The sequence below is a fragment of the Hyaena hyaena genome, unplaced genomic scaffold (assembly GCF_003009895.1).
Source record: "Hyaena hyaena isolate Hyena2069 unplaced genomic scaffold, ASM300989v1 scaffold_18, whole genome shotgun sequence".
NCBI lineage: Eukaryota > Metazoa > Chordata > Mammalia > Carnivora > Hyaenidae > Hyaena > Hyaena hyaena.
Genome location: NW_024080649.1, coordinates 5,962,089 through 5,974,259, shown reverse-complemented (window position 1 = coordinate 5,974,259; position 12,171 = coordinate 5,962,089). Strand labels below are relative to the sequence as shown.

Genomic DNA, 12,171 nt, shown 5'->3' with positions numbered 1-12,171 from the left:
GCCCCGCGTCGGGCTCTGTGCTGACTGACAGCTCAGAGCCTGGAGCCTGTTTCAGAGTCTGTGACTCCCTCTCTCTCTGACCCTCCCCTGCTCACGCTGTCTCTCTCTCTCTCTCTCCTAGAAATAAATAAAACATTAAAAAAAATTTAAAAAAAACTCCTAGCAGTGCTATTGCTGGGTCATAGGGGAGTTCTATTGTCATTTTCCTGAGGAACCTCCACAGTTTTCCAGAGGGGCTGCACAGCACTTTACTTCTTGACACTCAAAGTGAAGCACATCTCTTAGGAGCTTCATACAGAATCTCAGGCCCTACCCAACCTTCTGAATCAGAATCTGTATTTTAGGATATGTGTGCTGAAGTGAGCACTAGAATCTATATTTTAACAAGCTCCCCAGGTGAACATTAGAATTTTAAAAGCACTACTTTACAAGTACTAATTCATATCTTCATAACATGTGTAATAAATTTTCATCACGACAGCTCTATAATATAAATATCATCATTCTCCATTTTTCTTTTTTTATTTATTTCTAGGAGAGAGAGAGACAGCATGAGCAGGGGAGGGTCAGAGAAAGAGGGAGTGACAGACTCCGAAACAGGCTCCAGGCTCCGAGCTGGCAGTCAGCACAGAGCCCGACGCGGGGCTCGAACCCACGAACCGCGAGATCATGACCCAAGCGAAAGTTGGACGCTTAACCGACTAAGCCACCCAGGCGCCCCGATCATTCTCCATTTTTTACATTAGTAAACAAAGGTGTAGAGCATTTTATAACTTGCATAGTGATGATGAGAGCAAGGATTTGAACCCCCACACTCTTGTTCTAGAATCAAAGCTCTAAATCATTATTGCCTATTATTTCTCAATTTTTAAACAAGTTAAAGTATTTCCAGAAAATGGAATCTTCCATAGCAATTAAAACTGATGTCTCAGGAATTTTTAATGACATAGGAAATTAACTGAAAAATGCAGTAAACAAAATTGAACATATGGTATGGGCCCAAGTATGGAATTTTTTTAAATTACACACATTTACTTTGAAAAAGATATGAAAAAAATATGTTAGTATGGGTAGTCAATATATGGGATCTCATGGCAGGATGCTAGGGTTCAAATTTCAGCTCTACCTCTTATTAGCTCAGTGATATAGAGGCAACTTTTAGGCAATGGGCTTGAGCACTGCAAACCTGACCAAGGTAAAAGGGCCCACGGGGACCACCATACTGGACGCCAACAGGCTCATTAAGCCATAGGCTCTAACCGACCAATGGGCTACTTACAAAGAGGCTGTTCTTAAGATTACCAAAAAAGGGAAAATTCCAATCATCCCTGTATTCCCTCATTCCACCCTATAACTATAGTCCCTCACCAATGCCTAGTAGCAGACCATCTCTCCTTTGCTGTTCTGCCTGCTGCTCCCTTACACGGAGTCAATAAACTTCTAGCTCTTGTTTTTGTTTGTTTTGTTTTTGTTTTTTTAAATAAACTCCTACCTCTTGTTCTGCCTTGAGTGAATTCTTTCACCACCTGCACAGCTGGCCTCCATTCATTTGGAGCAGCCCACATTTGGAGAGCCCCCCCTATTTGACTGCGATCTTAGGTGAGATTCTTAACTTTTTTAAGTCTCATTTTCCCAAATGAAAATAATGCCTCACAAGATCATTGAGAAAATTAAATGAGGTAATCTACAAAAAGCATAAGCATTGAAGATTATTTCTCTTTATACTTTTTCATTTTCCTAAATTTCTACAATGACTGTGCTACACTTCAATAAATACCAAAAAAAAAAAAAAAAAAAGATAATGTCTTAGATCGTCAACTATCTTATGGGCTATTACACAGAAAGTACCTATTCCTCTGATTAGATAACACAAGACTGAATCCAAGCAATTAACAGTTGAGTAAGAGATCTTAAAAAGATCTTTTAGGGGCGCCTGGGTGGCTCAGTTGGTTCAGTGCCCGACTTCGGCTCAGGTCATGATCTCATGGTTCGTGGGTTCGAGCTCCCCTTCGGGCTCGGGTTCTGTGCTGACAGCTAGCTCAGAGCCTGGAGCCTGTTTCAGATTCTTTATCTCCCTCTCTCTCTCTGACCCTCCCTACTCATACTGTCTCTGCCTCTCTCTCTCTCTCAGAAATAAATAAAACATGAAAGGAAAAAAGATCTTTAAATAAATATGATTAAATAGTAAAACTGAGTAAGGGATGCAGCACCAGTTCCTCTCCAGGAGGGCCTAGGTGAGGAACGAGGTCCACTACCTACTTCGAATGACTGAGGCATTCCAACTGCCTGGCAGTATCTGCCTGACTCTGAACAGGTTCCAGGACCTTCAGCAAAGCCTCACTCTTTCTCATCTGAGAGAAAGGATGCTACCTCCCTTGGAGTTACTGTGAGGACTTAATGAGAATAGGACCATAAAGCACTAATCACAGTGACTGGCAAAACAAGCAGTCAACGTCAGCTAAAATCCATCATCATCACCACCATCACCATTCTCTGGCTGAATAAGACTTCTTAAGCTCCTACTCTAGCAATGGAAATATATTCATTCTTTTCAAATGGCAGTTCAATAGCGTTTTCATTATTTTCTAATCAATTAGATCTATGAAGAGCTATTCCATTACAAAATCATCAAGGCCACAGGGCTAAAAAAAAAAAAAAAAAGACAAATTTTCCATTTTAAGTAGTTTGGATTCACAAATTATTTCACATTTGGATTCTTAACTACACAACTAGTAGCAGCAAGCCAATTCAGAGTTTCTATACTTTTCTGTATCTCTGCACACATATACATTAGTACACAAATGAGTCTTGTGTTTAAATACATGAACTCTATCACTACCAGCTATAATGTAGGTCAAGGCTTTGCACCTGATATAATTAGATGGGAATCAGTGTTAAGATTTAGAAAAGCCTAAGGATCACCCAGTCTGATCCTTTCGTTTTGCAAATAGGTTTAGGAAATGTAGTTAACTGGTGAACAAGGAAAACATTCAAATGTTAATCTACTTTTTTAGGAATTAGTACAAACCCTAAAAGGAGCACATAGTAAACTTCAGTTTAGACTTTTTAAATGACATCAATTCTTAGCTCAACTAAAGGTGTTACTATTATTATCACATGTTAAGGTGTAAGTGGGAGCTTCCTTTCTCACTTTTAAGAGCAGCTCACTTTCAATCTACAGGGAGGAGGGAGAAGGAAGGAGAGAAAGTCAATGGTCAGGCATTTAAGTTATTTGATGTCTAATTCAAAGAAGTAGTCATTTTTTAATTGAAGCAAAGAGTTCATTAATACAGTATGACTACTATTTATATAAAAAATTTTAAAGAAATACAAATGGCATTTTGAATCTATGAAAATATGCTCAACTTTGCTCATTAAGATAAATGAAAATTAAAATGACAAAAAAACAAAATTCCCATCAGAATTGCAAAAATGTAAGTCATTAGGCTTGAGAAAAGATTTGTCCTTGGAATGCTGACTTTATGATTCTGTAATTTAAAAACTATTGACAATCAGGTCTATTCATAACAAGCACATTATTCACAAACAAGTATGTGCTCACATGCTTGAGTATGTAACTATATTTATACATAAAATTTAATCCTAACGTGTTCTGGAGAAAGGGGAAAATAGGCATATTTTTATATTATTTGCCAAAGTTTAACTTCTATGAAGAGATATTTGACAATATGTATCAAAATTATAAATGTACAGGGGCGTCTAGATGGCTCAGCCAGTTAAGCATCCAATTCCTGATCTCCATCTGAGGGTCATGAGTTCAAGCCCTGCACTGGGCTCTTCGCTGGGCACGACGCCTACATACCAAAACAAAACAAAACAAAACAAAACAAACTGTAAATGCATATATCCTTCGACCCAGCAATTCCACTTCCAGGAGTTTATCCTACAGATTACCTCCGCATGGGAGAAATACCATAGGTAAAAGAATATATACTGCAACACTGCTTGTAGGAGTAAAAAACTGGTAACTATCTCAAAGTCCATTAATAGGATATCGGCTGGGGCACCTTCGTGGCCCACCCTTGACCTCAGGGTGGGGAGTTTGAGGCCCACGTTGGGTGTGGAGCCTACTTAAAATTAAAAAAAAAAAAAAAAAAAAAAAAAAAGATTGACTAAAGTAATGGTAGACTCATAAAATGGAATATTATGCACCCCTTATATAAATGTAAATTACATAAATATTAATATAGAAAGATGTGTAAGAGATTTCAAGTCAGTAGCGTGCTGCATATACAACACCGTTAGTTTTAAAATTTATATATAGGGGTTCCTACATGGCTCAGTTGGCAGATCATGCAACTCGATCTTGTGAGTTCGAGCCCCATGTTGGGTACAGAGACTACTTAAAAAATTAAAAAATAATAATAACAAAATAAAATTTATATAGAGAGACACATACTTATGCAGGAGCATATATACTTCTCACTCTCTTTCTACACATTTCAATTTCATTCTATTTACATGTATTATTTTTTTAAATAACTTAAAATATTTATTTTAAATTTAGATATCTGACTCTTGGTGTAATCCAAATGAAGTAACTATTATATTTTCCTTCACTGATGGCTTTTAAATTCAGGAATCATAAGGTCAACATTCCAAGGACAAATCTTATTTCAAGCCTGCTGACCCCACAATCAATATCGGTTCTAAACACAATTAAAATCCTAGAGCCCACTTCCAAGCAGAAACACGGATGACTTACATCAAGAATGGTAAAACTCAGACTTTACCTGACCAGATCTCCATGAAGCTGTAAATACAGACTTTCCCTTCCCTCGCCAGCACAGATTTCTGACGCTGACGTCTCCACTGTACACAGGACGAGATGTAAGTCAGAGGAGGCAGAGGCAGAGGCGGTTGTAGAGGCAGTGGTCGTGTCTGCTCCATAAAGGTAAACACAACCTCTCTTCACATCTTCTCTCAGCCAGTCTCTTTCTCGAGAACCAAACCTACTTCTCCTATTCAAACAAGTTCTGCTCCCATTGCGTTTCATATTTCTCTAAAAAACATCAAGAGAAAGAAATCATTACCTATAATGTCTGGCTGAGTTAGACATGTTCAGTCTTCACCCCACCCTTCCAGTCTACATTCACCAACACCTCCTCTCTTGGGGCCTTCCACATCCACCATGCCCATTCCTAAGCCGGATAATGGTTTTCTCTCCTGCCAGCTGTTCAAGACTCTGTCCATCACCTTCTCTGACCCTTTCTTTTTCTGATATTTTCAGAAATATGTCAAGAATAATAAAACATCTGTGTACCTACTACCCACTTTTCATAAAATTTAACATTTTGTCATATTTATTTCAGATTCTTATTCTAAAGAACGTATATATAACATATTCTTACATGTACTGCTGAAGCTACGTGATACCCTCCAATTCCATTTTCCTCCCTCTCTCCCCAGAAACAGATACTCTACTGTATTTGGTATTCACCATTCCACGCATTTTTCTGTCTGCCATATATGTACATATCTATAAATGAAATTTTATTTTTATGATTTAGAACTGTAAATACTAACATACTTATGTTTTACTATGCCATTTTTTGGGGGATGGGTCAACACTGGTCATGCTGATGACCAAGCTCATTCATTTGAATATTCCATTATAAATACACTGTAATTTATCCATTGCCTTGCTGATGGCATTTAGTTTGCAATAATTTTTATAATGAAAGCTTCTTTAGGGTCCTGACCCTCTACCCTACATCCTAAATAAGCAAATACAGAATATTGTACAAATATTCTTTACATTCTAATCATGTTCCCAAAAAATTACTGTTGCATTTGATAATTTGAGTACACACACACACTGTGGTTATCTCAAAGCAAAAACAACTGCTACAACAATAATATGATAAGGCTCTAAAGATCAGTATTTTTCTGCTCTTTTTTATGATGGTCCATTTCTGTTCCCTTTAATATAAAGGCATTTCCACTAACACTTACACTGCCACACGTCTCTAGTGTCAGTCTCCATTACCTGTACTGTTTCAGTCATACCCAGCTACCAATAACTCCCTAAACATGCCATGATTCCATAATTCTGTGACTTTTCTGAAGTGGTCTTTTCCAACTTGTCCCTCTGACAAAACAGCCTTCAAAACTCTACTCATATGTTACCCTCTCTGTGTTCTCTATGGAGCCTTCCTTGTTTCCCATCCCCATTCTCTCTGCATACCTAGAATTAGAGACTTTACTCTCTCCTCAGCAGAATCGCTTCACCTTGAATATGCACCTATGACTATGGGGATTACAATGGGCTTTAATAACATAGTTGATATTTCTTCCTCTCTTCTTATACTGAGAATCTATCACAGTGCCTCAATACCTGAGTGGCACACTGATGCATGCAGAACTTAACTGACATCACAGAAATGTATTCCCAGTCTATACTTTAGACCAATTTACTCTGGCAAGAAGTTGAAAAAGCTTGAGGGGAATAATCTTCTTCTTTACAGAGAATCCTAAAATCTTTTTATCAACCACAAAGTAAATAAAACACTTTTGTTACTATTCCTCATTGGAAATCAGAAATACCTATAAATAAAGCAAATATTTTTGTAACTACTAAGATTAAATATTTGAAGATAACTATGACACCTAACATTCAATTTCTAAAGCTGATAAAGAAGCGGGAAGGATGGGGCGCTTGGATGGCTCAGTCGGTTAAGCGGGGGACTCCTGATTTCAATTCAGGTCATGATCTCATGGTTTGTGAGATCAAGCCCCATGTCAGGCTCCAAGCCGATGGCATAGAGCCTGCTTGGGATTCTCTATCTCCCTTTCCCTCACCAACACGTGTGTGAGTGTTCTCTCTCCTTCAATCAAGCAAGCAAGCAAGCAAGCAATAAACAGACACATAAATAAATAAATGGAAGGAGAAGCAAGAAGGTATTCCCAGACAGGAAGAAAGAAAAATCTGAGAGTGGCTTCACTGTTTAAGGGTAACAGATAAATCAATTGTTTTGGAGACAGTAAGGATTTGAATATAGCTATTCAAAATCATGAGGATTATTACTGTTCTAACTTTAGATAAGCAGGATAAACCGCTGCTACAAGTGGGAACTAGGTCTCTGTCTTCTCAACAAGAGCATTTTCTCAAAGCTGGACATCTCAAAATTAACAAAGGGCTTTCAAGTACTTGTTTTATAAAGACAAAGGCCAATGTATTTGTATCACCAAGTAATTTTAGCCACTGAATAATTAACTACTGATTATTTTAAATACTTCTTATTTTTTAGGAAATATCTGGGAAAGATTAACTGATCCAGTTAAAAACAATATTCTAGGGGCGCCTGGGTGGCTCTGTCGGTTAAGCATCCGACTTCAGTTCAGGTCATGATTTCAGTTTGTGGGTTCAAGCCCCACGTTGGGCTATATGCTGACAGCTCAGAGCCTCGAGCCTGCTTCGGATTCTGTGTCTCCCTTTCTCTGCCCCTCCCCCACCTATACTGTCTCTCTCAAAAATAAACATTAAAAAAAATTAAGGTGATTCTTAAAAAAAAAAAAAACAACCTAGCATTCTATACGGTACAGTAACATCTATACAAAGAAGCTCAGCATTCTGCACTGAGTGGAGAGAAACTGTGCTCACTGCTATTAAGAGGGAGCAAGTGGATACTATTCCACACAACCACCAAAAAGCTTCTTTTACAAAACTTTTTAAGATCAAATAAGGCCTAATGATCTTATCAATCTTCGAAAAGTCAAGAGAATCCCCAGGAAGTTCTTATATTAGTTCATCCATGATTTTTCTTCTGTGAGGATTTTTAAAGTCATTTTTAAATGTGTTTATATATTTGTATCAAGACTATAAATTCCTGGCAGCTCTTTTTGTCCATGGGTCGTGTCCCTGTGCTTTAATAAAAACACCCTTTTGCACCCCCCTAAAAAAAAGACTGTATTCCTTAAGAACTTTACCAAAACATGTGTTGTTGGTCAAAGAATATGTCTCCTACATATATGACATATTACACCCTATAAAGATAAACTGCTGAGTCAGAACGTTAGTAGATATCATTCTCTTAACTTGCTCAGTGGGCATTTAAAGGGCCGAGATACCAAGCAGGCATAGCCTTCTAGCAACAAATCTAGATGGACTTCAGCTATTATTAGCTACTGCTGAATTACTTAGTACTTCCTTCTCCGCTGTGTAAAGCATCAGATAAAACTGCTGGAAAAGCCAGTACTGTCCTCTGATATACTTTCAGCTTTTAGAATCACTTTTCCACTGAAATTGCTAGATTAAGAATATTCTATTGCTTTCCTTACTCTTAAATAAAAACTGTTGACAAACTTTCCAAAAGGAAACAGAACTGTAATTACCTCTCACATCAAACAAGTGTAAAAGAGCACATTTAAGATTTAAATATATTTCTAGAAAGCACAAGTCTTTAGAGTAAGCCATGAATTAAGTACCTACTTTAAGCTTTTAGCTCCCTAAAAATGAAAATAACACAAGGGTTGTAATGAGTTCAAAGGTGATAAAACTATTAAATGCTCACATACAATTAATTCTAATATATGTATGGTAAAAAGAGAGTCTGGTCAAGTAACTCTCCCTACTCACTAAGTTCTATTAGAATGTGAAATTCTGGGGGCACCTGGGTGGCTCAGTTGGTTAAACGTCCAACTTCGGCTCAGGTCACTATCTTGCAGTCAGTGAGTTCTAGCCCCGCACTGGGCTCTGTGCTGGCAGCTCAGAGCCTGAAGCCTGCTTCACATTCTGTGTCTCCCTCTCTCTCTCTCTGCCCCTCCTCTGCTCATGCTCTGACTCTCTCTCTCTAAAAAATAAACATTTAAAAAAATGTGAAATTCTGTAAGGTAGGAGATATGCTCCTGCATTCAAAACTTTAAAACAATATAGCCTCGTCTCCAGGAATATATACCTTAAGGGACATTTTGGAAAGGGGAGGATGAGATAAGGATGGGAAGAATATTTCAGTTCATTAAACTCATTCTGGTATTCAGATTTTTAAGAACCATATCTACACATTATTTGGATAAAAACTTGAAGCTGGTGCACTGCTGGTGGGAATGTAAAGTGGTACAGCCCCTCTGGAAAACAGTGTGGAGGTTCCTCAGGAAACTAACAATAGAACTCCCAAGGAATTTACCCAAGGGATACAGAAATGCTGAGGCATAGGAGCACACGTACCCCAATGTTCATAGCAGCACTCTCCACAATAGCTAAAACATGGAAAGAGCCTAAGTGTCCATCAACAGATGAATGGATCAAGAAGATGTGGTTTATCTATACCATGGAATACTACATGGCAATGAGAAACAATGAAATCTGGCCATGTGTCGCAACATGGATAGACCTTGAGGGTGTTATGCTGAGCGAAATAAGTCAGGCAGAGAAGGACAAATAGCATATGTTTGCACGTATAGGAGGATTAGGAGGAACTTGACGGAGGAACAAGGGGGAGAAGAAGGGCGGAAATGGTGGGGGAAAGGGAGAGAGGCAAACCATTAGAGACTCTTGAAAGCTGACAAAAACTGAGGACTGATGGATGTGGGGGGGAGGGGGATGGGCATGGAGGAGGGCACTAGTGGGGATAAGCACTGGGTGTTATGTGGAAACTAATTTGACAATAAACTACATGTAAAAAAAAAAAAAAAACGGATCTCATGGCCCTTACTGTCCAGCTGTAATTTCTTACTTGTACAGTCTGAGTAAAACAATAATCCCACAGTTGTAGGAAAAATCTGGAAAATGATCCTTCAAAGGGGTCCCAATAATCTTAAGAGTATTACCAATTACCAGTATCATATTTATATTCCAACAACAGTAAAAGGGTACATTCTAATTAGCAATTTGCTAAATAAATCTGGGAGTAGATTTTTGACTCAAACTTTCCAATATCCTAATCTGGCTAAAGTATACTGGCTTAGTATACTAGCCTTTCTATGAAGATCTATATTAGACAATAATGATGCTCATTATTTGGTATTAAGTATAATAAAAGCATTATAAAAAAGAATAAGTCTTTTCCAAAGGATCTTTAGATAAGAACAGGTAGGATATTATAACTTTCTTCTACTTATAGATTCTTGTCCAGTTTCACTTGACACAAAATTCAACTATGCAGCTACTTAAAGAAACTTCTGTATGCAGAGCACACAGCACCTATTCACCATAGCAGATCCCATTAATTTGCAAGGATTGTTTAAAGTGCTGACCGTACGCAAGAAATGCAGGGGCATTAGACGCTGTCAGCCTTCCATACTACCAACTCTGTCAAAATCAATTTCTGGAATCTTTCTAATGGTCCCCAGATTGGAACCCCATGGAACCAGTGGTAAACAGGATCACTTCCTGGAAGTGTAGGAAGGTAGGACCCTTGAATCAAGAGCCTCCTTTCTCAATTCCTCCCCTCTCATAATTCACTCCCTCTCCAACAAAAAGTTGCTATAAAAAAAAGCCAAGGTTGTTTATCTTCTAGGCCAGAGGGCAATACCTATCTCTCAGACCTGCCATTTGCTGATAAGCCAGGTCAGAGCTTTTTCTTTAAGTTCATTCACAATTTACACTTGGTGACCTTACAGTTTTAAATAGATGTCTAAGAGCCTTAAAGTAATTATATTTAAGATTTATGTTAAGTAAGTTAAAATAAGTATGTACCAGGTTTATGCAGAAGTAAAAGTAAACTATGAAAAGTTATTTCTTTAAGTCGCAGCATGAAGACTGAGGTAGTAGCAGAAAAAATGTTTTGTATTCTACAGTTCTATTTTATACTGTTCCGTGGATGGATTCACCAGATGCTCTACATCTATTATTTTTTTCATGATTCCCACCTTTGTAGTGTCCTACAAAAACCCCCAATAATACAATGCTCACGTTTAAGCTCAATTAGCTATTAATGTATTTTTAACATCACGTATTTTCAGTTTTTTTTTTTAAAGACATCAAATCTTCTAAATTTCCTTTTCTTTCTTTCGTCTCGCTGGCAAGTTTTAAATTCTGCTTATTTCCTCTTGTAGAACTCTAGAAAGAATTCTATTCCATCTCCAGAAGGACATCTAGTTTATATATTTGACCTACAGAAAAATTTCTCTTCAACTATTTCAGAGGCCAATAGAAAACTCCATCCAGGTAATCAATCTCCCACAACCCCTCCTTTAAACCATGTTTACTGTTGCCTCCCGACCTTACATTTCTTGTGCATTAAAACTTCTTGTCATCCCCTTCAAGGCTCCACTCCCCGCCTTGCCTGCATCTGCTTTCATTTTCCTCCTACTCCCCCCAATTCCTGCCCCAAAACCCTGCTAGCTGCCTGTTGCATAACCGCTCCCCCATTAGCGTCTCCCTCGATTGTTAGCCCCACTCCCGAAAACAGGAATGTCCTTTTTGCCGAACCCCTCCTCCCCGCTGCAACACGCCCAGAGATTCCCGGAGATTAAGCTCCTCTGGGGATTCTCCCTCTAGGCGGGCAGGTCGAGCGTGCAGGCCTGCGCCTCGGAGCCGGGAGCCGGGTCCTAACTTCGGCGGTGAGCCCCGAGGGTAGAGTCGGCCCGCTCCACCCAGCGCAGCCCGGAGCACACCGCAGCGCCCGGCCAATCACCGCCGCCATCCTCCCGCTGGGGTGATGCCTTCAGGTGTCCGGGGAGAAAGCCCTGCGTACTTCCAGCCCTGCTCTCAGGCCACGGGCGACCGGCCCCCGGCCCCGAGGGAGGCCGCGCGAGGCCGCGACGGGCCCCCAGGTCCCGAAGGAGCTGGGTGGGCGGCGGCGGCCGGGCGGACGCCGGACCGAAGGCGTGGGCCTGCGAGGCGGGTGGCGCGCGGCCGGGGATGGGCAGTCGAGGGGAGAGGCACTCGGAGGCGGCCGAGGCCTCGGCGGGGACCAGGCAAAGAGGCCTCGGCGGGGTCCGCGGCGCCCCCAGCCGAACTGCGGGGCAGCCGGGCGGCGAAGCGGACAGACTGACGCGGCGCGGGGGTCGCCGGCTGCCTTGGCCACCTCGCGGGGCAGGAGCGGCCTCTCTCCTCCCTTGCTCCCTCTCCCAGCCCGCCTGCCTCACCTTCAGGACCCGAATCCCGCCCAGCCGGCGGCTCGCGGGCGCTTCGGGCGGCTCCGGGGGCTCCAGCGGGCCCGCGGGCCCGGGCTCCACCTCCCCCATCGGCCGCGGAGGCTGCACAGG

General features: G+C 40.6%; 1 protein-coding gene across 1 annotated transcript in view; it reads right to left on the bottom strand.

Moving 5' to 3' along the window:
• The window catches only part of PHLPP2 (PH domain and leucine rich repeat protein phosphatase 2), a 77,534-nt gene extending 65,363 nt beyond the window's left edge, over window positions 1–12,171 (bottom strand). The window contains exons 1-2 of the mRNA XM_039223303.1: window positions 12,052–12,171; window positions 4,755–5,023 (exon numbers count right to left, since the gene is read on the bottom strand). Of these exons, the coding sequence (XP_039079234.1) occupies window positions 4,755–5,023; window positions 12,052–12,150 (368 nt within the window). The 5' untranslated portion in view covers window positions 12,151–12,171. The remainder of the gene's footprint in view (window positions 1–4,754; window positions 5,024–12,051) is intronic.